General features: G+C 38.3%; 1 protein-coding gene and 12 non-coding genes across 17 annotated transcripts; 7 read left to right on the top strand and 6 right to left on the bottom strand.

The window, feature by feature from the left end:
- Positions 1-21: 21 nt before the first annotated feature.
- On the bottom strand, positions 22-26,370 carry ten-1 (the record flags this gene model as incomplete). Of its 5 annotated transcripts, NM_001268011.3 has the most annotated exons (19): positions 522-633; positions 715-1,366; positions 1,415-3,335; positions 3,582-3,938; positions 4,002-5,101; positions 5,154-5,669; positions 5,717-6,961; positions 7,014-8,284; positions 8,336-8,507; positions 8,599-8,780; positions 8,844-8,942; positions 13,009-13,063; positions 15,857-15,983; positions 16,032-16,123; positions 16,650-16,789; positions 16,835-16,913; positions 23,804-23,976; positions 24,024-24,153; positions 26,280-26,370. In NM_001268011.3, the coding sequence occupies 19 exons, from the start codon at positions 26,368-26,370 to the stop codon at positions 522-524; spliced, it is 8,514 nt and encodes a 2,837-aa protein (NP_001254940.1). The 5 variants fall into 5 exon arrangements, with proteins under 5 accessions (NP_001379903.1, NP_001254940.1, NP_001254941.1 ...); NM_001268012.3 differs by lacking the exons at positions 24,024-24,153; positions 26,280-26,370 and having other exon boundaries at positions 23,804-23,975; NM_001027552.5 differs by lacking the exons at positions 23,804-23,976; positions 24,024-24,153; positions 26,280-26,370.
- On the bottom strand, positions 9,297-9,446 carry R13F6.13. The gene has a single exon (NR_052411.1). It is a non-coding gene; the product is annotated as an Unclassified non-coding RNA R13F6.13 (non-coding RNA).
- R13F6.12 lies at positions 10,181-10,326 on the top strand. The gene has a single exon (NR_052410.1). It is a non-coding gene; the product is annotated as an Unclassified non-coding RNA R13F6.12 (non-coding RNA).
- Positions 10,195-10,340, bottom strand: R13F6.14. Its single transcript, NR_052409.1, has one exon. It is a non-coding gene; the product is annotated as an Unclassified non-coding RNA R13F6.14 (non-coding RNA).
- R13F6.11 lies at positions 11,495-11,637 on the bottom strand. The gene has a single exon (NR_052408.1). It is a non-coding gene; the product is annotated as an Unclassified non-coding RNA R13F6.11 (non-coding RNA).
- Positions 12,405-12,425, top strand: 21ur-14582. The gene has a single exon (NR_052407.1).
- Positions 15,382-15,530, top strand: F28F5.12. The gene has a single exon (NR_052406.1). It is a non-coding gene; the product is annotated as an Unclassified non-coding RNA F28F5.12 (non-coding RNA).
- F28F5.16 lies at positions 18,456-18,604 on the top strand. Its single transcript, NR_052405.1, has one exon. It is a non-coding gene; the product is annotated as an Unclassified non-coding RNA F28F5.16 (non-coding RNA).
- Positions 20,850-21,014, top strand: F28F5.9. The gene has a single exon (NR_052404.1). It is a non-coding gene; the product is annotated as an Unclassified non-coding RNA F28F5.9 (non-coding RNA).
- On the bottom strand, positions 20,850-21,014 carry F28F5.14. Its single transcript, NR_052403.1, has one exon. It is a non-coding gene; the product is annotated as an Unclassified non-coding RNA F28F5.14 (non-coding RNA).
- F28F5.17 lies at positions 22,706-22,852 on the top strand. Its single transcript, NR_052402.1, has one exon. It is a non-coding gene; the product is annotated as an Unclassified non-coding RNA F28F5.17 (non-coding RNA).
- On the top strand, positions 23,245-23,376 carry F28F5.13. The gene has a single exon (NR_052401.1). It is a non-coding gene; the product is annotated as an Unclassified non-coding RNA F28F5.13 (non-coding RNA).
- On the bottom strand, positions 23,245-23,376 carry F28F5.15. Its single transcript, NR_052400.1, has one exon. It is a non-coding gene; the product is annotated as an Unclassified non-coding RNA F28F5.15 (non-coding RNA).
- Positions 26,371-27,152: the final 782 nt, after the last annotated feature.

Here is a 27,152-nt window from a genome sequence, read left to right as displayed (position 1 = left end):
ATCTGAACAAAAACCCCTTAAAATAATTCAAAAATTTATACAGAAAACAGAATGCAAAGAAATCTGTACGTGAGCTTTTCATAAAAGCGCATTCAACAACAATAAGTTCTACAGATATAAATAAATATCGAAATCTCTTGAGGGGTTGGAAAGGGAGAAAATGAAATGAGGGGATATTGTAATTACACGTCATTGATTTGGCGGAGGGGTTTCATTTGAAAGGACATTATTAAAGCTCTAATTAAAAGTTTTTCTTTAAAAAAAAGTGATGATGAGCTGCAGAAAAAGGGACTTCCCGTGAGTTTCAGATGTCAAAAAGTTAAGGTCAGAGGAGTTCAGAAAAATGCAATTGGGAGGACCCGAAGTGAGATGCATTTTTCACTAGGAGTTTCAGGAAATTACGGATAACATGAAAACAACAAAAGCACCGAGATATTAGTAAATTATCATGGATGGGAAAGAGCATGGGATGAAAGTGGATAAGACTAGAAAAAATAACTAAAGAAATCAGATTGGAAAATCTATTCAGATTTTCGGAACTTCCATGAATGTACACTAGCGAGGAGTCCGGATTGGTGGGCAGGCTTCATCTCAATATCGTATCCAGAGACAGAACCTTTCGAAGTTAGTTCGCTGAAAATTTGAAATTTGGAACCTATGAAAATATTAAGTTTTGATCTAAAACAAATTCACGAAATTTTGCAAATAACTAACCGTGTCTCACGATCACTCCATTGTCTCCACGTTTTCTCTCCAGCTTCAGCTCTCTTCCGTTCGGCACGCCAAACGGCAATGTTCTCGCGTGTCTTCAGCTCTTCCACAATTTTCTTAACAATTTCAGCTTTATTTTCCGAAAAGTGGACAACAATCTTCGATTTTCCGTTTCTCAACTCCACACTGTCCTTGTTCACGGCCATTGTAAAATGTGAGAATGAGGTCGAGCTGAGCTCTAGCTTCGAGTTCGGAGCTCTCCACAAATGACGCGTTGGTACCAGACCCCACGTGGCAAAATCAAGAGATTTGACTCCATCAAACAGTTTTGAAATGACTTCGCGTTCTTCAGATTTCAAATCAGATAGCATTTCAACCATAACCTCTCCAGTTGTAGCATCTTCGTTCAAAATTAACAAATTTGAGAAACCAACGTCATCAATTGACCATGAAGTTTCAGAAGTTGGAGATGTCAGGGATATGTCTGAGGCTAATCGTGTTGGAAGTACGGTAGTCAAGTGAGTAAGTGGGCGGAGCTTCCGAGGGAAAGAAGACAAAAGTCTGTGAACAATAGCGGATGATGCTGGAAGGCCAAGATGAGCTGATGGGAGAAGATTTGGCGATAGTCCGGCAAGTGAAAACCATGTTTCGAAATCTGAAAATAAATTGTTTGGAAAACTGAAATTTTAAAGTAACTACAAACCTTCTGGAACATTCTCAACGCGGAATGGTTGTCTGTCAATTTCCAATGCCATCAAATCAATAGAATTCGAAAACTTTTCGTTAAGCTCAAGTCGAACTACTGCTTCTGGAGAAATTGACATGTAACGTTCACTGTATAAATCCAACGGTCTTCCATTATTCAGAATTGACACAGAAATCTCAGAAATTTCAATTCCACCGAGGTATCCAATGGGAAGGAATGGGTGCGAAGACGATGACGAAGGAAGTAGAGCTCCGAAAACTGAACGATCAATGATTCGAAGAACATTCGAGTCTCCGATAATTGCTTTAATGGTGGAAGTTTCATCAGTTAACAATGCATAGCGAGTTCCATCATCAGATTGCATTGCAAATGGAACGGAATCGTCGTCGTAAAATAATGTTGAGATTTTTCCATTCTTTGAGAAATGAGAAACCAACTTTGGAGTGTCAATATATCCATAATAGAAGTGAATAAAATCTTTCGAATTTTGAATTTGAACAACTCGATCTTCTCTATCGTAAAAAATGTTGATTCTGAGCTGACTGGAACGAGCCGAAACAAGTCGTCCTTTTCCATCGTATCCAAACACTGTGGTATTATCTCGCTTTACAACCCATCCGATAGAATCGACTTGGTAAGATATATCCTGGAAGGTTTTCAGAGCACCTCCTCGATTCCACTCCACAACTCTATCATTTATTTTCTCAACGCGTGCATCTGAATTCCAAATAATTCGAACCGGTTCCTGATCATTCTGCTCGACACTTGCAACACGTCCAGCAGCATCAAAAGTTCTTGTGATTTTCTGATTCCGTTGAGTTCCTGATGAAGATATCTCCAGATGAGATTCAGAAGCTCTTCCAGCTTTGTCACGTATTATTTTAATTGAAGCTCTCGCATCTCCGAAGATCAGCTTACGTTCAACAACCTGCCGATGATCATTTGCCTTGGAAGTTTCGTACATTAATCCATGACCTTGACAACGGGAAGTCGATGCATCGCGCGCCCATTTGAATCCATTGATTGCTGCAACATGTCCGCGACGTTCATCGTAAGACAGTTGAATAGATTCAAGTACGGATTGTTCGATAACTGGCTGAATTGTGGTAACGCGCAGCATGTCGTCGTATTCATAAGTGAACGATGAAGTTATGGAAGGCTCTGAAGATGTTGGTGTCATTATTGTTACGCTTTTCCTAGCAACCAGGTGTCCTTGCATTGTTGTATTTTCTTGGAGGTTCCTGCTCCGAGAACACATTGGTGCACCTTCTGGAGACCAGCATGTCACTACAGTAGTCTCTTCGTCATTCAATATCTCAGTAGTTCTTCCAGTAATAGGGTCTTTTCTCTCAAGCCAATAATGATTTTCATCAGGTGTTGTCGACTCTAGAACTTTCCCTTCTCTACTCAATCTAACAAGTGATGGCTTGGAGTTTAACGAGGTTCTTCGTTTCAGGACCCATTCATCCCCACCAAGCGCAATTGAAGAGAATGATGTAGCCTCTTGAGATTTACTGATAACTTCCTTGATTCTATCATAGTTATCGTACTGAATGTTCCATTTGGCTCCGTCATGTTGAATCTCATTCGGTCTCCTGGAAGCTCCTGCATAGCTCATTTTAATTGGAACTCTTGCTCCATCAATAGCATGCTCAGTAAGACGGTTTGAATTGTCATAAGTAAGACGAATCTTCCAAGATCCCCAAGTAACTTCAGATTTTCTTCCAGCTCCATCCCAAGTGATATTCATCTCAGCCATTTGAGAATCTTCTGGGGCAGAAATGCGACGAATGCGTCCAGATGAAGTGTAGTCGATAAAGAGAAGAGCTTGAGCATCATCAGTTGTTGAGCCAAGACGAAGAGTATCTTGGTTCGATTTAACATCATATTCCATTGAGAACATGTTCACACCGTTAATCTGTAACGAGAATTGTTATTGGAGTGAATCAAGAAACATTTGAAAACCATCGGGTTAGGTCGGGTGAGAAGATCACTAAAAGTCTATGAGTGTGTGATTATATTTGAAGAAAATCATGGTTTCCGAAATCTAAATTGTTAATGTTAAACACAACACACATAATTTCACACTTTTTCTATTGGGTTAGATGTTATTCTGAATCAACTCTTCTCATCATCCGACACGAACCCTCGGTCGAAACCGGACCTCCGCCACTTTTCGTCTTCCCAAACTGCCATCCGAATCATCACCACGACGAGCCACGTGTCTCCAGTCCCATCGAGTTGTCAGTTCTCTTCTTTGTGGGTTTCCGATTGCAGGAACTTTGGTTCTTCGACGTGATATCAATGGCTCCCCGTTACTATCCGGTATACTTGAGCTTTTGTCGTAAAGTGTTGATGTACCAAGTGGTGATGCCAATGAGTATCCTTCATTGCGCAGGCTAATTAGGCGAGTAGTTGCACCATTTGTGGAATGAACTGCAAGATTTCCTTCACCGAGCCGAACTTGTTGGAAGCGTTGTCCGTTGAGAAGTACTTCAGTGTTCACTGATCCCATAGAAATCTAAAAAGTTCAACAGTCAACACTATTTTTACAAAATAGGTTTTAAAAAACCCGAAGCCTCACCGTTTCCTCTCCGAGTCTCCAATATTCCCTATCACGTTTCAGACCAATAGCTCTTCCATATTCATCATATTCAAATCCAACTGCAGTAGCTACATCTATTCTCGAAGTCAACAATCCTTTCTTGTAAAACAGTTTTGTTGCGTCTCTTGAAGTTGCAGAATCTCTCTTGGACACTTGCTCCAAAGTTCCATCATATGCTGACATGGTCAATGTAGTTCTTTGGCCGAGGGTAGTTTCCAAATCGAAGAGTGAATCATTTCGTTTCAGAACACGAAGAACAACTCCAGATGCTGCTCTGATCTCAGAAATCATAGATATTGGCGAGTCAACTTGATAGCTGAAGTTGAAAAAGGTGCGTCCAGTGATAAGAGATACGGTAGAAGAATGTTGTCCATGACGGTTGAATGTGTATTTTTCCTGACGCTCAGCATCAGTTACTTCATAAGTTCGAGAACGTCCATCGTATTTTGCCATACGGGCCGATACTTTCTTAATTTTAGAGTTTCCAGAATCAGCGATAATGACGTCACCAGAAGGAGAAACACAGACCGCGTAAGGAGAGCTCAAATGAGCTTGAGATGCTGCAACATCACGGAGGGAAACTGCATCGTCACATCCACAAGCTGCCACATCACAAGAGCATGGGCTCTTTCCACCGGTGAGAATGGAGAATGTAGAACGATCGGAGCTGAGTTTTCGAACTTGATTTAGCCGTCTTCCATCAGATTCAACAACATAAATAGCTCCATCCGTTCCTACAGTGATGTCACGAGCATTCTGAATCAAGTGACGACGATGATCAAGTGATTTGGCTGAAGCCGAGGAAGTTGCATTGGCAAGATCACAAGTGGTCGGTGAGCCAAGAGCAATTGTAACTACATCATGCACAACGTCAATTTCATAGACAACATTTGTGTCGAGAACTAATACAGATCCAGTTATGGGGTCAATTGTCAGAGATGTTGGCCATTCCATTTGAAGATCGACAAGTTTTGTAATTTGAGCACAAGTTCTGATCGGATGCTGATCTGGTGTTGTTTCTCCAATTGATCGGATATGTCCGGTAGTGTCGATGACTCGAATGCGACGACTATCAGCCACTGGAAAACGATTGAGGTTTGAAAATAAAAATAAATATAAAGTCCAACTTACAGTATAAATTTCCCATTTTATCAAAAGAAATTCCCTTGGGGAAAATGAGTTGGGCATTCTGTGCAAGTGCTCCATCACCACACGAGTCGACTGCAGAAGCACAAACAGTTCCGTCTCCAGCCAGTACATCATAGTTGTTTCGAGAATCTTGTGGTTCAAGACTAGAAATCCTCCACACTTGTTTATGAAGTGGCAGTGAAATGGCAATTGTACCATCTACCGGTGACACCGCGATATAGTACGAATGTGAAGTATCTGCCAATCCCAATGTTAGAATCGTTGAGACTTGACCGTCCTGTGAAACTCTTCTAATCATATTGTGATCTCCAATAATTAGGCTTCCATCTTGAGCATAAACTACTGTAGTTGGGCGGAAGAGAGAAATTGAGTCGACTTTTCCTTCACATTTCAAGCATTCCACATCTCGTTTCACGCCATCAAGTCCTGCAAATGTTGAGACACGTGGCTCACTTTCAGTGATTAAACGGTATCCACCATTTCCCATCTCGACGACATCTGAAAACAATTTAAGTTTATAAAAATATGAAATAAGTGTTACTCACTATTAACAATATCCAAATGATGATGTATATCAAGAGTCCACATTGTTCCAATCATTTTTCTAGCAGTTGCTCCCATCATTTGACTTCTTCTTGTTTGCCATACCCTTTCACTTGTTCTATCACATCCTTGGTATTCATATCCAACTCGAACTGTTACTGGAACTAATCCTGATTCGCTTTGACGGTAGGCATTCATTTTATCCCAGGCAAATACATAAGTGAGATTGGTACGCGGAGCCAGAACTCTATCAAACCGCCGTCCGGCAATCCGAATATTGATATGAACTTTGCGCAGCTCCTTGTCGACTCGATCATACAATAATCCTATGAGCATTGTTGATGGAGCAGCTGGTGATCTTGCAGAATCATATACAAGTCGAACATCAGTTCCTTGAATTGGCAATGACTCGAAGATTGATCTAGAATCAACGACAATTCGAGAAGAATCAGAGGTTTCGTCAGTTTCAATTCCATCAGATGTGTACTGCCAGTTAGAAATCAATACAACATCTGGAATTCTTCTCAACGTTGGCGAGCATTTTGCGCGTGCCGGTGCCATTGATATTGCAGGTGGTGATCCTCCAGATTGACGATAGAGCACGATGTCATCAATGTGAATAATTTGACGGGGAGAAACAAAAACGCTCTTCTTGACAGACTGGAATTGTGTTCGCAGAAATTGAAGAGTGACACTTCGTGCTCCATTGACAGTAAGATCAAAATATCCATCTTCTCTTGTCAAGGTGAATCCGTAAAGTGGATGAGCTGCATCCGAGACACGGACTCCGACAAGTGGAACTGTAGATTTATTGGAATATGTGGAAAGATCGTCCGAACCTGTTGGAGATCCACCCCACATAACACGTCCTCTAATCACAGAAATCAAGTTCTCATTGAACTGAGATGAATCCGTATAGCTTTGCACTGACTTTTCCATTATCAAAAATCCAACTCTTTGAGCAAAGTTTGCATTGAATATTGGTGGCATCCGCATCAGAACTTCGATGGGAGATGCTGCGGTAGAACATACAGATTCAGAAGAGCAAGATGACGATGAGCAACATTCCGGATCATCACAATCGATAAGACCATCAGAGTCGTTATCAAGTCCATCATCACAATGCATTTCAACGGAAACGGAACAGTCAACACCAGTAGATCCAGCTTGACAACGACATGACCATTCGGAAGAACGACGATCCATCCCACATTCGCCTTTTCCGGAACACTGATTTGGACATCCATCTGGAAATTTATAAATAATTTTGATATTAAATTAAGTAAATTTTTAATTTACCAATGGCGCAGTTTTCTCCATTCCAACCAGAAGAACATTTACATGATCCATCCGATGCACATTTTCCACGATCTTCACATCCAATCGCACATTTCTTATCTGTGCAGTTAGATCCTCTCCATCCTTTCCAACATTGACATGATCCATCATCAAGACAGTCTCCATTAACACATTGACATGCTTGTTGAGAACAGTCTACCGAATCCCAACCTGACTCACACTGACATATGTCATCAATCAGTTGACCATGAGCTGAGCACGGATGGCTTGATTCTGTAGGAACTTGAACTGTGGCAATTATTGGTTTTTGAAGCTCTCGGCTTTCTTTCTTCTTCTCAGAAGTTGGAGTCGGTTTCACTTGAGCCTTCCGAGTTTTAGATGATTCCGTTGGCTCTTGACCTCTTCTCGGTGGAGACTGTGCTTGTGGGACATGTACAATTGCATCAGCAAAAACTGAACAATCATTTCCTCTCCATCCATCCATACAATAGCATGTTCCATTCACACAAACACCTCGATCGTGGCACGATGCATGTGGACATGCACGAAGCTCGCAAGCTTCACCAGTCCATCCAGGATTACAACGGCATCTTCCGTCAGTGTCACATCGTCCCCTTCCATTACAGTCTGCTACTTCACACCAATTGTGCCGCATCTCACATTCCTTTCCTTTGAATCCAGACTTGCAAACGCAAATTCCACCAGAGAAGACTCCATTTCCACTGCAAACGACTGGACATACAGCTTCATCGCAAGTTCGGCCCGTGAAACCAGGAGCACAATGACACTTTCCATGAACACATTCTCCACGTTGATTACAGTTGGATTCACATACAAGAACTGATGCTAATGGATGCTCTTTTGCTCCTGAGGTTCCAGATGAGGAAGTTTTCGGAGGAGTTGTTGGGCGTTGAAGTTCTTCGGCAACGAATGAAATTGGTTCAACTCGGCTTCGTTCGTTGATAAATGTCAGATAGTGACGTCCTTCAAGAACGAATTGTTCAAACGTGGCACTTCGTGGGGACAGAATTTCAATGTTTCGATGTCGAGACGATGAAGCTCCGAGGCTACGTCGACTTCGTGACCCAAATTCTTCTACAATATGAGTAGGGCTTTTTGAGTCACGAATCCTGTCAGCACGAATTGGAAAAAGTGCATCATGGAGACTCAGACTGGGGTGAACTCCAGCACTCATTAGAAGAACCAGCTGAGCACCTGATCCAACTGTTGCATTGAATCGGATCCGTGAAGGCTTAGTAACGGTGAGCTCTCTGGAATATAAAAATAGAAAAACTTAACTTAATTTGTTAATGAAATCTTACGTTGTTGCCATAGACTTTGGAAAAAATTCCACGTCGACTCTTTCACCAAGACTAATTGCTGGCGGAAGGGCTCGAAGACCAAGATCTTGATATCGACTGGCGGCGGCGGCAGCTGATGATGTGGCGTCTGATGAGGGAGCAGGTTGGGTGTACACGTAGTTTGGAGCACGGACTGGAAAATTTAAATAAGCTTATTCAAATTTCAAGTGTAAATTTTGGTATTTTTTTGATTTAGAAAAATTTGGATTAAAAAAAAAACTAACAAAGCAAAATACAAATAACAAAAAGTGCAACAAGAAGCGCGGCGGCTAGCAAAATATTCCATTTGGATGGCCATCTGGAGCACGTGTCGCTATCGTCGTCAAACTTTTTCTTCTTTTTCGATAAAGCCATGGGACCACCAGCCACCGGATCACCATTGTTCATAGTGCCAACTTGCTGCCTTCTGAAAAATTGTAATTATTACTTTGGAGACAATTTTTAATAAAAGCCTAGAAAAAGTGTTCACCTTCTATTCTGATTAGTTCCGGCTGCGAGTGGGTATTTCAGCAAAGTGGTAGATGCATCCGAATACGTTGGGTTCGGTGCTCCTCCAGACGTATGAGGTCTGCAAAAGATATATTTTGTTAAACATAAAATGAAGTGAACAGCGAAGACAGACATAGTCCAGAGACCCATAAGATGATCGCATTATGGTTATGTAAGGGCATAGGGAGAGAGAGAAAGGGCGTTCTTATGTTTGCATGTTGGAGAGTACTACGAGAAAGGAAGATATTGGCATATGCTTCATCTTTCTAGGAAATTGGAAATAAAATTATTTTTCAATAAACACAATGGAGTTTAGAACTTTATTACCTATCAATCTTGACTCTGAAGTTCTTAACGGAAAAGTAGGCCTAGCACATTTCTGAAGTACGTATTCCTTATAGGCTGATAGATAAGTATGCCTACGTGGAAGAATCAGGGAAAAAAACCATTTAATATTGTGAGGATCTACTACCGGAGACAAAAAAAAAGAGCACTCCATGCTCATTGAGAACCTGATCCTTATCTACACTACCTGTCCTCCATAAACTTGACCGGCTGGGAGAGAATGCTCCAGATGATCTGAGATAATAATCTGTCAAACCACAGATGACATGTTTATCAACTACCGTATGACAACATATTGGGGAATGCATTGGTTATTTTCGAGAAACCGGGGGAAAATGTTCATATTTTGCAACCAAAATTCTGATGAAGTACTTGAAAATCTTATACGATTGTGTATACAAAAGTGTGAATCTGATTAATTAGTCAAATTTGTGCACATCTTCAGCAAGCCCTTGACTTTGTGCACAACCCCCAACAAAATAAACAACAAGAGGAAGATGGTGTCAGAAGGATGGTGTCAGAAAAAAAGCATATAATTCTCAAGATGTATGTATGTATCGCTTATTGTTACGTCATAAGCCTCGAACAATGATGAGAAGAGGGAGAGAAGGATCAAATGGTGATTGCAGCTAATTAATAATACAAATGAGCTACATATGTATATGAGAGAATGTCGAGATGATGGAAGATGAAAAGTACCGTGTTTTTTTCTACTAGTATTAAATTTAGTTGTTCCACTTCATCTTCTGTTTTGGGTTTTTCAAAGATAAAAAAGTCAACTAAAAACTTATAGACAAATGAGTTATAAACATTCTGATAGTTAACAATTGTTTCAAAAAACTAAAGAAAACCGAGATCCGAGCTGCCAAAGTTTAACAATTGGAAGTTAAATACGGTATATTCTTGTTGGAATATTCAAAGCAACGGAAAATTGTTCAATACAAAATTGTTGAATGTTAGAAAATGCAAGAGAAAGCCAATGGATGGAATGGGTCCAATTTGCGTACCCTTCTGCTTTTGCTTCTTCTCCTCTATTCCTTCTTTCCCTCCGCCACCAGGACTCCAACGGTGGCGTCGGTTTTGGGGTGTAATAAAACTTTATGAGGAGACGGCAATTTGTAGAGCACTGGCAAAATAGACCGGGGGCTCTAAACTTGGCAGCTCAACCTAATTTCATTTCTTTTCTAGGACGATGAATTGTTTCGAATATTGGTATGTGGTGAGGTCGACCTCCTAGTCCGAGCATAAAAGATGAGCGAATCGAATAAGTATAGGCAAAAATGTTGCGGCGCCGCTTTTCACACATCTTTTCGCGCGGAGGGCTACTAGCCTACTCGTTAGTACATCTTTTCGCCACTTTTTTGACACTTTTCTATTGAAGAAGCACGGCGTACCCCTTAACAAGAAATACAATTCCGGGAAACAATTAGGCTGGGTGCTCGTCTTCAAAAGGAGCACATTTTGAAAAGTTTTTTTCAAGCAAAAATTGTATGCCACTCCAGAAAAAAAACTGTGTTAGAGAATAATGACACATGAACCGATGTAAACGAAGAGAAATCTCTCGCACCGTTTTAGAATTGGTGACAAAAATTGCTAATTTATTGAAATTTAGATTTCAAAAAAACTGGTTTAGTGCTTTTTTTTCAATTTTTGTGTTGCTATCGACGTTCAAAATGTATTTAAAAACAATTAAAAAAGGTCAATATTTTGGCGGATGTTATTTTGAAATTTTTGTGATTGGTGAGTTTCTTCTCTTTTCATTCATTTTTTTCAAAACTACGGTTGAACCGTTTCAAATTGGATTTTAAATGAGTTCAAATTGTTGTTTTTCGAATTTTCATTTTTTTTTCTTGTATCAATCGAAAATGTTAAAACTTTGACTCAAAATAATTTTATTACATTCCTCTTTTCAGTACATATTCAGAGCTTACAAATTTTCAATAATCCCTTAAAGTTCAGTTGAGTTTCTTCAAGTTCCGTTCAGTTTGACTCTCACAGGCTTCTGCCTCCTTTCGCATTAGAATAATTACATACGCTTTGGCGCGTTTTCTCACTTTGCTCCGTGTATACTTCTCGGAGACAAATGTTATGATTTTCCGTTTACCAAACCAAACGTCTTCAGAAGGAGCAGCACCACCACCTCGAAATGACGCTAATTGAGCAGCGTAAGCACTGCAAATGTGTGCAATGTTCACGCGTAAGAAGTGTGCGAGACAAGGATTTCAATTAGAACACTTTCGGATGGAAGATTATGCTCTTTTGGAGGTTCAGAGAAAATAAAATCCTGAAAGAAGAGAGTAACTTTTAAAAGATTCGCTTTTCTTTCGAATTGAGCACGACGGCGGCGACGACTTTGACACAAAATTAATCTTCTCCGGAGCACTAGAGCTTTCCGTTCATGGAAAGAAAGAAGAACAAGAAGGTTAACTAGTTGCTTTTGCAGTAGTATTATAAGTAATAGCGGTGAAGAAAGGAACAATAGTCGGCTAATAAAATGTCTATTAAAAATTTAAAAAAGGTAGATTTTTCTAGGTTACTGTGACCTATAACTACTAACTAGTCTAGGCCCCCATTACCGCATGTTCACCAAAAAGGGACAGGTGCTCAACTAATTGATACTACCTCTTTGACCCCCTTTCCAACATTTTTAATCCCGAGAAAAGTATAGAATATCTACTCATCATCAAAAGCGAAAAACTCAAAACGAGCGGAAAATAATGAATTATTCTCCGAGTTTGGTGGTTGCGGTGGTTAGCATATTCATGTAGACGACGAGTTTCTGAACGTTTTCTAGTTACTATTTGCTAAACTAAGAGACATATGGTTGCCGGGTTTACAGGAAAAACAATCAAAGTTGAACGGAAAAGAAACATAAGATAACTAAAAAGGAAATTGTGTTGGAAATTAATTAATTGAAAATCAGACTTATTAAATTTGTCTTATTTTCATTTATCCCTTTTCACAAAATATATTGAGAAACTAAAAAAAAAAATAATAAATTCACTTGTGGGTCATCCTCAAGGCAATTAAACAGTTTTAAAATTTAATGATGATATTTTTCTTCATTATATGTATATTTTTGAGCACATCAAAAAACTTTCTTTTTCAAAATGAATCTGTGAAAAAAGGAAATGTCAACATTTTGAAAAACATGCTTCACATTTCCTTTAGAATTCCTACTACCGAAAATCATCAGTTACAACGTTGTTGCGGCAAGACCCAACTGCTATGCACCCTTTTCAAATCCGTGTCAAAATTAGTATCACATTCAGATTCCTATACATATTTTCCCATGAAACCCTCGATTACTACTTCTATTTTTGTTTCTCTTTTTTCAATGTTACCAAGTCCTAGTGCTCTCTTCGCTTGCTCCCGTGTGAAAGAAACCCATTCGAATTCTCATCTGATGAATCATTGATGACTTCTCGCCGCTATCGCCTGTTTTGCCTCGGCCATCTTTTCACAATAATGTTGAGGCAGCAACTAAAGTCACCGGTGGCACCTGAGCACATTTCTAATGTGAATCCAAATCTTATGGGTTACCGGGGAATACTTGAGGATACCTTGCTCCACTGAGCAACATTTGGTGCAGCGCCGTTTCCGGATTCAATGACATGTTCTGTCCATTGACGCAAAATTCCGGATCCCATTAGTTTCGGCAACTTTTTTGCTTTTTTTCTACTTCTTTCTTATGAAAACCAAAAAAGGAAAGTTAATCTAGTAAAAATGCACTTGTGAAAAAATAACGGGAGACGGGAGAAAAGAAGAATGGAACAACGGCTGGACAAAAAAAAACTCACTGGTCCAAATAACGTTGTCCAGATGCTGGTGAGAGGGTTGATGATGTGGTTCGTACTGAAAGTTGAAACATTAAATAAATATGGAAATGGTTTAGGTACAATAACTATATAATATCAGGCAGGAATTTCCAGGCTTTAGGTTTGAAAAAATATTTTGAGAGGTTATTTAAGAATGTAATGAAGTTCCTAAAATGCTCACTTTCATCATCCGAAGTCATCATCACTGATTCTCTAGGTGGCGGCGGAGGAGGGCCGATAGGAGTACTACAGTACGCATAATGTGGCGGTGATATCCGATAGGTCATCGAATTCCGGAACGGCCGGGTCTGCCGGCTCCCATACAATGATGTTGATGCATAGTACACCGGCTCATCATAATGAGAATCATTCATTGTTTTTTGAAATATTTAAAATTTCAGAGTATATAGTTTTTCAGAAACATCATAGTAGAAATCTCATCGAAATACCTTCAATTCGTGGAGTTGAGAGGAAGCTCGCATAAAATGGGCGGAGCTTGAGAGGAGTGGACGTCAACGAGATACGTGTATGCTGAATTGGAAAAGAACAACATTCCCAGAGGCGACGAAAGGGAAAAGACCACGCCTCCTATCTTTCGCCCAGTTTTTTGGTTCGAATGAAACATACAAGAAATTGGAGGAAACCGAGAAAAGAAGAAGGAGGAAAGAAAAAGAGACAAAACAAAATGCTTTTTGACGACCACTGCGGGTGGTACTAGTAATGAGAACCTAGAAGAAACACTTGAAACCCAGAAGCACCGAAAAATGAGATGATGTTGAAACGGACATGAGGACCTTCGAAAATATAAGCAACGTTGAAAGTATACATTTGAAAGTTATTAGGTGGAACTTTCGAGAGATAACTGATTGAAAGTTATTTTTGGATTTGAAGTAATCTTTAAAAAATAAAAAAGTAAGTTTTGTAACGTTGGCAGGCATGCAAAACGCTCTAGGTACACTTTTGAAGTGCCTGCCTACAGGGAACACTATGGAACAGCCTAAAATCCGTATCTCACAATCGGACTTTTGCCGAAATTTCATGTTGTCTGTTCTGCGGCGCATCAAAACTTGACGTGTTCCTCTAACAACACCGGCTCCGCTTTTTTGTTACGATTGATGACATCGGAACTTTATGGTGCCCATGGAAATGAACATGGAATACGAGTTCTGTCGTTTATTCTAGCATGAGGGTGGTGTTGAAGCGACAGAACCTTCGTCAATATTTCTGACATCTTTCCCATCAAATCCGGTACTATAAACCTCTGATTTGTTTCTTGCTTCTATGCAAATTCCAAATAACCCTACCACTTTTTGTCACCTTCTCAATTTTACCGCGACGCCTTCCCTGCCCAACATCATTCAATTTGCATTTCATTTCATTCGTTTCGATTCACCTTCGAAGTCTTAGGCGTTTTGTACTCTTTATGGTTTTGCGGAAAAGGTTTCCATCTCGAGAGGCCCACAAAAAATTGGGTAAATTGGCAGACGACAACACAAATGCGATAATTATAAGGTGGTTGCATGTCCTCTCTTGGATGAGAGTGGAAGCGAACGGACCAGGATAGATTACTCAAAGAGAGGTTATCGTTCGAGTGAGCGAGAAGGTAGTGAGGGAAAACATGGAACAAAACAACCACAAGGACACAATTACCAGCTGCAGTGCCAGAGCTCGTGGATTAAAGGGTGTCAAGGTTAGGGGGCAATCTAACCAGGTTAATGATCAATTGTGAGTTTAAAAAAAGAATGAGAAACCGGTAAATTTAAACCCATTAGCATTTTTATTTATAGAAAAAACCAGATATGGCTCTTATTGCTTCCATGAAAACTTTTATTTAATTTGATCCATGAAAACTTCCATGAAAACTTCTGTTATACATGCACGTTTTAGGATTTCCTAGTCATTTTTGCGAACACGAGAAGTGCTTGCAATTTGATAGAAATTTTGAACGTTTGTTTTATTAACTTTTATATACCAATCCGAAAGTTCGTTGAAACTTGACGGGGATCCTGATAGTAAGAGTAACTTTTTGGAAAGCATGCTTTTTCCATGAAATTCCCAAAATCGTGATGCAGTTGACTTTATTTTCGCATTTTTTATAGAAAATTCTGGACTTTTATAATTTACATCACTCTTTTTGCTTAACAGTTGGGATTCCAATTTCATCCCCTCACTACTTGAATGACAGAGTTAAAAAAATATTTAGACCTATATTTAAAAAAAGACATGATCCGAGTGCTAATTGCCAAAAGTGAGCACGAAGAGCAAAATATCAAGAATTTCGAATCCGTGTCCTTGAAGAATATTTGAAACAAATTTTTATTTTCCAATCTATATTTTTGACCTCTCTTTCCAGCCAAAAGTAGTTAGCCTCATTTCTCCAACTGTCCCTCAAAATTAAAATCTGGCGGTCAGGAAGGTAATAAAAGATAGAGAGGTCCGTTCTTTCATTTCTTTCTCCGCCAATCATTGCCACATAAGGGTCAATCCCGAGTGTAAACAACACATAGCACTGACAAATTGTGTCTCTCCTTCTCTCCTCATGGTCCACACTAGTCACTTGGCTTTTTAACCGACAGATGTACTACAAGTCAGTGGAACAGATAAATACGGTAGTGTCTTTTGGGGGTGTCCCCAATGTTTGCATAGGAGGAGCGGAAAGATGATGTTGTTGGCGGCGTAAGGTAAAGAAATTGAGAAAATGGATATTGTTTTATGAGTGGTTGAATGAGTTAAGGACCTTGAAACTCTGTTGCGCAATATCTAAAACTTTCTAAGAATTGCCTATAGAAATCCTGCCCTTTCTTTTTGTTCAGATGACTTTAGAACTTACATGAACCGCTTGGAATATAATATGCTCCATCTGCATTCTTATGAAGTACACCACTATCATGAACTCCACTTCCCCAACAATCTGAAAGTGGTGGAGCCATTGGCTGCTGGTGTTGCTGGGAACGACGCTGTAAATATGTTCCATTAAAGTTCAGGTCTTCGTTTTAAAATAAAACCTGTTGTGACATGGACATTTCATAGGAGTTGAAGTTGGGGTGAGGTTGTGGTGGCGGTGTCGTTTTGATGAGCAAATGGTTTGAAAATCCTTCTGCAAAAATAAATCAAATTAGATTCTCCATCAATTTTTCTCCGGGTATTGTTTCATGACACACCTCTCATTCTTTTATTTCCTTATTAACAAAAAGACGCCGGGGCGCCGAGAAGAATACTCCAACACTTGAATACGTGTTTTATGTGTCGGTGCACACTTTTGAACTTTTACTTTTTAAAGAAAGAATGGGAAAGAGATGATACTGGTTATGTTATGAATGCTGGTTCGATGAGTCACAAAGGTCAACTTTGTTGTTCAGCAAGAGTATTGATAATAGGATTCTCTAAAAAGAATAAAGTTATTTTCCTAGACTTTTGAAACATAATCAAAATATTGAAAAAAGCATGCATAAAGTGGTAAGCGGAACTATTGGTTAATGTTTATCACATACAAGTCAAAACATTTTTTATTAGATATTTTTTATTCGATATATATTGCTTGTTTTTTTTTCAAGAAACCAAAATCTAAATTAGAGTTTTTTGAAAATTCAAGTCTGAACTTTTAATTGTAGCTTAGGATTTACCTCCACGACTTCTTGCCATTTCCTCCGGATCCTCATAATCATTTGTGTAGTCATGTTCGTGTGATGACGTCATCATCGGCATTCCTGCCGGTGGCCGTGGCATAGGGCGATTAGGCGGTGGGCCTTGCGCATTCGTGGTCCTGGAATTGATATAAAAGTTAAAATGAAATGTATTCCAAGTTTACCTGTGCTGGAACATTTGTGACTGTCCCGAAACGCACGGCTGCCCGCACTCTGATGGATGAGGTAACGGTGGTGCGGGCTCTGAAAATTAGAGAAATTAATTCGAAAATTTAGATTTCAAAGGTATTATGTCCAAGATTTAATGAATCTATGTTTACGCAGGTGTAATGAAATTTGGAATATTTGGGCCCAGAAACTGGCAACGCGCAATGAATGGGGTGCTAATTGAGAGCAACTGAGAATGTGTTGACGAGAATGTAGGTGAGAGAATTGAGAAGGGAAGGAAGGTAAGGAAATGAATGAGGTGAGAATATATAAACATATGTAAACTTGTAAACCAAGGTGAGAAAACAGATAAGACCGTCATAAACTGAGATTTTGATCGCCACACAAACAGACGGAAATTATGGAGAGAAGGAGTGGAGATGGTAATAAAATGGTACTAGCATTTATTTAGTAGTAATTATTTTAAATTGCTCAAAATTTCTAATTGAAAAATAAACGTGAAAATATTATTATTAAATTCAACATCCATTGCTTGTGTTTCGCAACGAAACAAAGCATGATAAATTGGAAAAATCATATACATTATACAATAGGTTCCAGACTAAAAAAGATTTATGGTCAATTGAACTTTAAAACCGAATATTCTTTTTATGAAGAGCGAGAACAAAAAAACGTGTTAACACAGAGGACCAATGAATCGATAAATACGTTTAACTTGCAGGCAAAGATAGGTGGGACACAGTCGTGTAGATCAAAAATTTAAAAACATTTGTAGACCTAGAATTTTTTGAAAGTTTGTAGTCATATAAATATGGGCGAACAAAATTAAGTGCATAAAATAAATTAGAGAAGTAACACCTCCCGTTTTAAAACTCATTAGATCATCTCTCCCACCTGTTACGTGAAATTCGATACCACTATATCACCTTTTGCCACTGCTCCAGAGAGGTCAACTCTACAGTACTTTACAGTCATTTTACAATTACGTCATCATATTCTACAAAGATCATGGGTATTGAGTAACGACATGACGAACAGGAAAGAGGATAAAAAACAAAAGAAAGCATTTTGAGAAGTTATTGGAACAGGGGCGCGCACGGAAACGAAACATGCGAAACGACATCCTATAATTATGTGTAAAACATTTGCAAAATAACCAGAACAACAAGAGAAAAGCTTCTTAAATAAAATCCGAATATTTGGAGAAAACAAAGCTCCTCAAGAACTACTACTATTTGATAACTTTACAAGCATAACCTAACCAAGAAAAGTGGCGTCCCAGGAGGTGTGACCAGGCATTTTCTATTCTCTCCTGAACAGACACAGTACAGGAGGTCCAAACAAACACAGCGGGAGAAGAAGACAGTCCCGGTGCCGGGAAAGCGAAAAGATACACCTCCCCCATCACCCGCACCAATCAACTTTGACAATGAGAATGCTAATAGACACCGATTCATTGGCGGGAACTTGTTAGATGATGCATCATGAGTGTCAAGTTTCGAGAATCTAGGTTACTAAGTCTTATAAGAAGCGGGGTATCCTAGTTAACAAGACATTTGGGTGTAGAACACGAAAGTTTACGAGCTCTAATGATGAGGCTGGAACGAAGAACAGCTGTTATTATAGGGCCACTGTCTTCTTTTTTCACCTTTTTCCACACCGCCGCCTCATCATCTGTTACTAGAAACAGGAGGTGACCGTTGAGTACAGATATCGATAGATCATTAATTCACAGGGGTCTCCAAGCTGTGTAGCTACAATTTCTCTACATTTTACATTTTAATTTGGTACATTTTTGTGTTGTGGATAGGCATTGAAGAATGAATCAGAAGTGTTTTGCTTTATTAGAAAAAAAAGACCCAATAAACAAATTTCATTATGGGAAATGAAAGAAGATTTAAAAATAGAAACTGAAATTTGGCAGCTGGAAAATAAGCAACTCAAATAAAGTTTCTAGCTCTTTCTGTTTGCCGTGAAAGTATCAAAAAATATGCCATTTTGGAACATGTATTGTTTTGTATGCAAAATACCTAAATTTGTGAAAATAAAAAACACACAAAAATAATTTAGGACGTCTAGCAATAAGTTCATTTGATAGATCAAGTTTTAAGTTTGTATTTCACGTATGTTTTTTTTTCTTAGTGTGTTATAATTTGCGATAGCTTTTTAAACATAGAAATACAGTACACAACTTTTTAGATTAAAGTTAAACCTTTTGTGTTTGAGATTCTCAAACGCAAAAACAACAAAAACGAAGACTGGTTAGACATACTAAAGCAGAAGTTTTTTGAGCTTAAAAACGTCCTGGATCAGATTTCCTAGTAGTTTCCGGAAAGTTTAAAAGTCAAAAAATTCAGTGCAAATTGCCTGCAAAACAATGTGGCTTGACCGAAGAGAAGCATCCGCGAATAGGGTGGAGGTAATTCATTTGTCAAATAGGAAGATTATGCGGCGAGCTGCAAATCGGTCATCAATTGACCATTCCGTCGCACACCGGAGAAAAAAGTTTAGAGAAATGGAATATGCTTGTGACAGTGAAGGGAAAGTGAGAGATAGAGAAAAGGGCACCATCTGGACAATTCGCGCAAGGGACACAGGGACACTTTGGGCGGGCGCGAAGATGGGAAAAATGAGATGGAGAAAGGGAGCACCTGTGTGCAGAATTTTCAATGGATTGTGATAGAATATGAAGAATAAAATATGTAATCGAGGTGGAGAGGGTCAAAAACGGAATTTTCGGTGAATGGGAACGATTGTGCAATTTTCAATAGAAAAATCGGATACAGAATTACGAGTGCAGTTGACTCATTTTATATTGAATACAGAAAATTTAGAAAACTTCAAAGTAACGAGAGGCAGGTTTTTAATCGCGACAAGAAAAATATATTCCAAAATTCTACCGTTTCGTACGTTTTTTATTGATAATTGGTTTCAGAACAAGAAATTGTATTCTAGACAAGGCCTATAGTATATGCACGAAAAGTATTTCTCCTCCACGAAAACCTTACTTGGAAAACTTTATAGATCTCACCTTTCATTTTCTTGTAAAGTATGAATAACATAAGTAGAGCTATGATCAAAATATTTATTTTAATAATGTTTTTAACGCTCAAGCTTGATGGGTGGAGCTATCGGTCATCTGGCCCGGCATCTTTTTGACGGAGTAAAGCATAAAAAGAGAACCGTATAACCGCAAAACTTGACCCCGCAGACTGTAAATCATAACACTCGTGAGTTGAATATCTAAACATTTTCTCAAAGTGATGATGCTATACTGAATGGGTAAATAGGGGTCCGTATGTCAAATATGTATGTGTTGCGTGTCAGGTTAAGAGGATTTATGGGCCAAAAAGTTTTAACGAGTACAAATGATAAGAGATAGAAGATAAGGATCATAAAAATCAAAACAACTGCATTTGAATGTTGGACCAGAGAAATAACAACATGGGCGGCCAAGAAATTGGAAAAACTGATGGGATGCGCGCACTCCCTTGGCAGGAAGGAAGACGTTTAAAAAGTACGAAAAACGTTGCGGTTTTGCGTAATATAATAATCTTATTCTCAACTTGGGCAAGTGGTGGTGGAAGATGGATTTTCACTATTTTTCGCACATATTTTAAGAGAGAAGATATATTTTTTGTTTCGAACCTTTTCTGATTTTGAATAATAGGGGTTCGTATCAAAATGACACGTTCTTTTAATATTCAAATTGAAATTGCCTAACTTTTGGTTTTTGAGGAGACCTACGCCTGCCTCTTGTCTGTTTACTGTCTACTTCACGTGAAAATTTTATTAATATGGAATCTTTAGAACTAAACAAGTTGAAAATACAGCTGAACAAAGTTGAACTCATCACGAATCCAAAAAAATTAATCAGTAATTAATAAAACTGCGGAGAAGATGGATGCAAAACATCTTTCGAGAATTCTCTTCCGGTTAAAATAAAATTTAAAAAATGCAATAACAAAGAATGAAGTCATCATCATTATGCATGTGGCAAGTGACCTGTGGTGCGGTAGCGATGGTCCTTGGGACTTAGGGGTCCCTTGCCACATGTTACGATAAGCAAACTTAGCGGTCCTAGACATAGAGACCAGGAAAGGCAATGAAACGCAGAGTGGAAACACACACAATTGGGCCATCACCTCGTCTGCGAATGATTGCGTAACTTGACCAATGGAGAAATAGTGGAATGGGAAACACGGGTTAGATGCAGAGAAAAAAAATGAATGGAGCGTTCACAATTATCCAACTTTTATGAATGATTTATGAGTAGGAAGCGATTCCTGAATCTCGAAAAAAAGAAAAATTCAAATAGCGTAAGAACCAAGAGTTAATCCGTCAGATGTGGAGGGCACCTGTTCAAATTTTGAAAAAAATATATTGGGTGGCGTCTCACACCAAGAAGGATCCGCCATCTGCCAGTACTAGGTCAACTTTCCCATTAACTCATAACTTAAAACATATACCAAACTAACAAATTAATCATAGAATATACACAATAAGTATCCATATCTCACTTTACAATGGTAAAAGAAGGGTGCACAAAATTTTCATATACATATATGAAAACATATACGTATAAAATATTTGTGCAATTTTGAATTCCACTACGTTCTCGAAATTTTCAATTTGCACCCAAATGATTGGCGGAGGGGTGGCATGTGTTTGTTCGTTGCCTACCCTCCTACTTTTATGACTTTTTAATTGAAAAGTACCAGTACTATGGGGAAATATTGAAGAATCTTATATTAGGACACGACGATAAAGCTCAAATATGACGAAGCGAGCACATTCTGCCAGTGACGGTTGTTTCTAATTAATGTTTGAAATTTTCATATTTTAAGTTTCCCAACCGAAAATCCGAAAAAATAAATTTATAAGAAATAATTAGAATTATTTCTTATAAATCAAAAACTATATTTTTGTGAAATAAGTAGCTTGAAAGCACTACACTCGTGCCTACATCATGGAGTTAGTTTGGAAAATAAAATATTGCCGACTGTAGTACAAAAACGTTTAAAAATTCACCAAGCCTGGCTGGATTCGGTAAATTTTTTGGAAGACAACCGCATTAGAGTACTTTCTTTAAAAATAAGAAGAAACCGGGGCCAGCTTCATAAAAATAATGATCGAGTGTAGAATAAAATAATGTATTTTCAAAGTATGCCTCGAAGTTGATAACAGCAAAGCTATAGTACAACCTAAACTAGGTACTTCTTAAACACCTTCAGTATACATCGGCAAAAAAACCAAACGAATATCTGTTTCGAACACAGACGACGGCGGCGACTTCTGTGGCCGACAACGATGATTCGATTGTAATTGGATACCGATTTACAACGACTTGTAGTTGTAGTAGTACCGCAGCATTAGGCGGCAAGGATAAGAAATTGCTAGTGGAATAGGGAAATATGTAAAGCTCTAAAGAAGTACAGTAATGCTTTCGAATTTGTGAGTTGACACGGAAAATGAACGATGATATGGAAAAAGACCCTCAAACAGCGAAAAGGTGTTGGTTAGAAGAGAAGGGTGGTCTGTCAAATGGACCGTGAACACATCACCGGAATAGCTGCAGACTTTTTCAAAAAGCGGCTGATGATGAATGAAAATGAGATCGAGAAAAACGGAGAGGAAGAATGTGAAAAGTTGATGTAATTTTTGAAAATAGTTGTAGTAGTTCCCAATTCAAAACTTCTTTCGTTTTAGGTTTGTTCTTTAATATAAATATATAAGGTTAAAAAGTGATTGAATCTACATATTTATCACAGAAAATAATTTTCTATCACAAAACCAAATCTAGCAAGATTACATCCACTTTGTGGTCCTCCAATTATAAGGATATCTCCGCTCGGTGGAAGGTACGAAGGTGTTATGCCCTTTTGACTGCTGCAGCTATGGGTTTGCTTTGTGAAAAGAGTCAAGGCCAAAAAGATTCGATTTGATTCAAAAGAAATCCGCGGTTAGCGGGACGTGTTTAGCGCATCCCGAAGCATCAAAACAAACTATTATCGAATATTAACCTGTGGTACTGTAAAACAAGGATCCCGTCTCTAGGGAACTTGAAATAATTGAGTTTAGTTTTTGGAGCACTTGTTTAGTTTTTCCAGGTTTTAAATTTGGTCATCATGTAAATATAGCTAAAAGAAGTCTTGAATTAGATTCACAAAAGCATGTTTTAAAATTCAACTTGACATTGGTAAATTCAGAAAATGTTTTGAGAAGAGGCCTTAATCGCGGGCACACCTTATTAAGAGTTGAGTGGATACTCATAATTTCGAACGTCGGCAAATTTTGCTGGTAATTTTTCAGCTCGTTCAAATTATCCTATAAAACAGTTACAATGATGCATTTATATACAAACATCTCACAAGCCTAACAGTCGTCCCTAATCTAAAAACAATAACCGAGATGAATACCCAGCCATTCGGATGTGCGAACCAAAAATAATCGGAAGCGCGAGACTAAGGCGGCATCCGTCTGTGGGGGGCACCTGTAAACCGTAATTGGTCACACTTTTGTGGTTGTTGTTCGTGTGAACAAACAGATGCACCCACACATCCCGCCGACACGGAACCTATCGTAAAGCCAATTTTCCGTCAAGGATCTGTTCAAGACTTGAAATTAAGAACTTACTTTTACGGAATAAAATTTTCAGTAAAACTTGCCGGTGCATATTGCTCATAGAATAGAATGAGAGAACTATGAAGGGAACTATTGAGCTATGAACTAAGGTTACGTGTGTCAATAAAAATCGAATAGACAAACCACAGATGGGCAACAGCTTTAAAGAAATTTTAGACACGAAAACAGTGAAAGCTGGTACCGAACATAAAAATCTTATGAAGAATTACGAGCTATTAATTTGAAATCTTTTTCGCTTTTCAATAGACTCTTCTTTCGAAGAATACAATGTTTTAGAAAACGAAAATATCTACATAGAGATCAGACATAAAAAAACCAACCTTTATGTTTATCTTTTGTTAAAGTTGACATAATCGAAGGTTGTGCAGTTGATGTTGTTGCTTTGGAATTATCAAGCATTGCCGCCGCCGCCAGAATAGGAGCTGCTTCTTTTCGATGATAGGTTCCAACTGCCAAGACTGGAACTTTCGATGGAGTCCCGCCGGCTTCCATTCTGAAAGAATGATAATTTTTTCTATGAGAATGTCTGCAAAGAAATACCTGGAAGTTGTGCAAGTATCCGTTGAGGAAGTGTCCACTGAAGACGTCGTTACCTCATTCAATTTCTTTGTCTCTGACGAGCACACTGTCAATTCTATCGGTGGCTCCGTCGTTTTGGGTCGTGGCGTTACTGGAAATTTGAAACAGTCGATACTTTTTGTTCTGTTCAGCCAAAAAAAAATCCAAACTTTTTCAATTAGACTAGATAGTGTGTTAAATGATGAGAGTGACTAGAGAAGCTGAGGGCCACTGCGGGCGAATTGGTTGGATACAAGTGATTGAATGGTGAGCACAGGAACAGCTGTTTGCGTTTGAATGGTGGTGGTAGAACTGATGGTAGAACTGGCGTTTTTGATTAAAATAGAAAGTTGTTTTGTAAAGTTTTGAAAATTATTTTATCAGTCAAGAATTAAGCTTTAAATTTTGATTTAAAAATTCCGAATTTATTTGAGACTAACACGTGTTTGAAATTCAACTTCTAAAAGGGCAAAAATGTAGAAAATGAAAATCCTAAATATGTGCATTTATAAAAAATGAAACAAGTAATAAATGTTCAGAGATTTTATTTTGCGAAATACAATTTTTTAAACTATTATTCGATTTCACAAATTTCAGAATTTCGAAAAAGAAATGTTGAAAAGTGAATCTGTGAAATGTTTAAATTTTCATACTGAAATTTTTATCTTTCGCTTTCACAATAGACAATGATCCAAAGTTTTTGGCTGTTCTGTTACTGTTCTGGTGTTTTTTGTGCAGTATTTGCTCTATTAACTCGGTCTCTGCTCAAAATCTGGATCAAAAATCTTTTTAAAACAATTTCCCAAAACCAGGCTAAAAAGTTACCCTTTTCGAAAATTCTTAAAATAATTAAAAAAGCAAAAACTATCACACTATGGTATAAAAAACTGTGAACAATTTCGCCAATAGCATATGGAAGCTTCTACGACTATATTATACATATATCGGATATCTATAAATAATTGGACCCTCTTCTTCCGTTTCTGTCATCATTCCAAATCTTCTCACATTTACTCTCAACATCTGTTGCTTATTTCCATCGGCTGGTAATAGTGTCAAAAAATATATTTAGAAAATGAGTAAAGAAAAAAGAAAAGTAAATCTACCACGACTATTCTTTATTTTTTCTTGCGAAGGAAACGATTATTCGCATACCGATTTTCTCATCAGAACCGCAATGAACACCCGCGATTAATTCGATATGGCATGGGAAAAAAGACAAAAATATGACAAAATTTAAGGGAGAAACAGTAAAACTTTGTGTTGGATAAAGAAGAAAAAACCGAAAATTATGAGAAACCAGAGACAATGATGTAAACTTTTGTGCTCGGTGAGCTCTCATGAGCATCCGGAGCAGACCTCGATGAATCATCAATTCACTTGAAGCGACAAAAGAAAATTAATTGATTTGAGCCAAACGAATTGGAATCAAAAAGAGAAGAGTCAAGAAACTAGAAGGAAAAAGTACAAATTTTGAGGTGACACATACATGTTCTTTTCCCGGTTTTTTTCATGAATAGAATAATAAAAAAAGGTCGGAGGTTGTCAAACATTGATTTGAATACTTTTTTCTCATACCTTTTTTGTTGAGATTTTGTGGGAAGTTGGTGGGAAACCGACATGAGTGGCCAAGGAATTTTATGCTATTTATTTTTTTAATAACATTTCTTGATTATTAAAAAACGTAAAATATGACTAATTGGATGGTATTCGCATTTTATATACCTAGTTTTTTGGCAGAAAATTGCAGCTTTTTGTTTTAAAGAAGGATGAAAAATCCAACAATATGTGAAAGAAGGATTTCGCACACAAAAAAGCAAAAGATAAACCTTACATCATCATACTAAAAAGTCATAAAACGATCGAGCTGAATGGATGTTGTCCAGAATAGAGAAACACAATAGATCTAGTTAGTAACGGAACTACAAGTCCACATAAAATGAGATAACTGACGCAGACACTAAACAAAACAATTTTTCTTGACTCTGGAGCCCCGGTCACTCTCACAATAATCCAACAGAGCTCTCACCAGGTGTCATGCTTTTGCCACATCTACAGTAATCCTTAGATTGCTTCCTCTTTAGGTTTTCTCTGCGCATCTCGCAAATCATACACTGTTTCGCGCGTTTCTGAATGCCATACAATAATAATTATTAGCCGGTGGGTCTCCTGCATAGTATCATAGGATGAAGCTATATTGGTGACCAATCAAGTGTGAAATATGCGAAAAAACCTTACCATCATCATCCCGCCTGAGCGTTTTGATACGAAATACCTTCCGCACCACCAGATCCGGTGTAGCTGTTTTGAACAGTCGAGGTATATCCATTATATATAGATCTAAAATATTTAAAATTGAAACTCACTACAAAGCACACGAGTTATCCGGGGAGTGTATTATCATGTTTTTAAAGACTTTTTAAAAGTTACTGGAGCTATGCACTTGTTTTCATTTAATTACTTGGTCACGTAGATAGGCTAGAGGCGTTTAGAAAAATCGAATTTAGAAATAAAAATCTAGACGATATGTACTTCAACTTGAAAGTTTTTGTTCCAAAAAAATCAACAAACTCATGCACTACGATGGGTCGAAGAAAACGAAAAGAACAAGAAACGTAAATTCCTCAAATTTCAACGAGAGAGTAAGAAAATGAGAACCTTTTCAACGAGGAGTTCCTGACAATTCCTCGACAGCCGTGTGTCTTCAGCTCTGTAGAGACTGTGTGGATTGGAGAGACGCAGAGATAAATGAGAAGCAGGTGAACATATCAAAGTTGCACACACATATACACACGGGAGATATCAGAGGATATCAGGCAATTGTAGATCATTATAATGATGAAAGTCATTAATCTGTAAAACATTCGTTTTTTGTTGTTTATCGAAGCTGGTCAATACGCCCCACGTCAATGACAATCATTTAGCATCCAAAACTTTTTCACCAATGAAATTGGCGTATTCCAGTGGGCCATGTGAGTCTCCAGAAACTAAACCGATTTTCGAGCATTTTTGCCGTCGGAGCATCAGGATGTACAAATATCTAAACATCTTTTTCTAGAGCAGACCAGCTGGGGAGAGCTCATATCTGTGTATCGCGGCATCTTCAAGACA

This window comes from Caenorhabditis elegans, chromosome III (genome assembly GCF_000002985.6).
Source record: "Caenorhabditis elegans chromosome III".
Lineage (NCBI taxonomy): Eukaryota > Metazoa > Nematoda > Chromadorea > Rhabditida > Rhabditidae > Caenorhabditis > Caenorhabditis elegans.
This window is presented reverse-complemented; position numbering and strand designations above follow the sequence as displayed.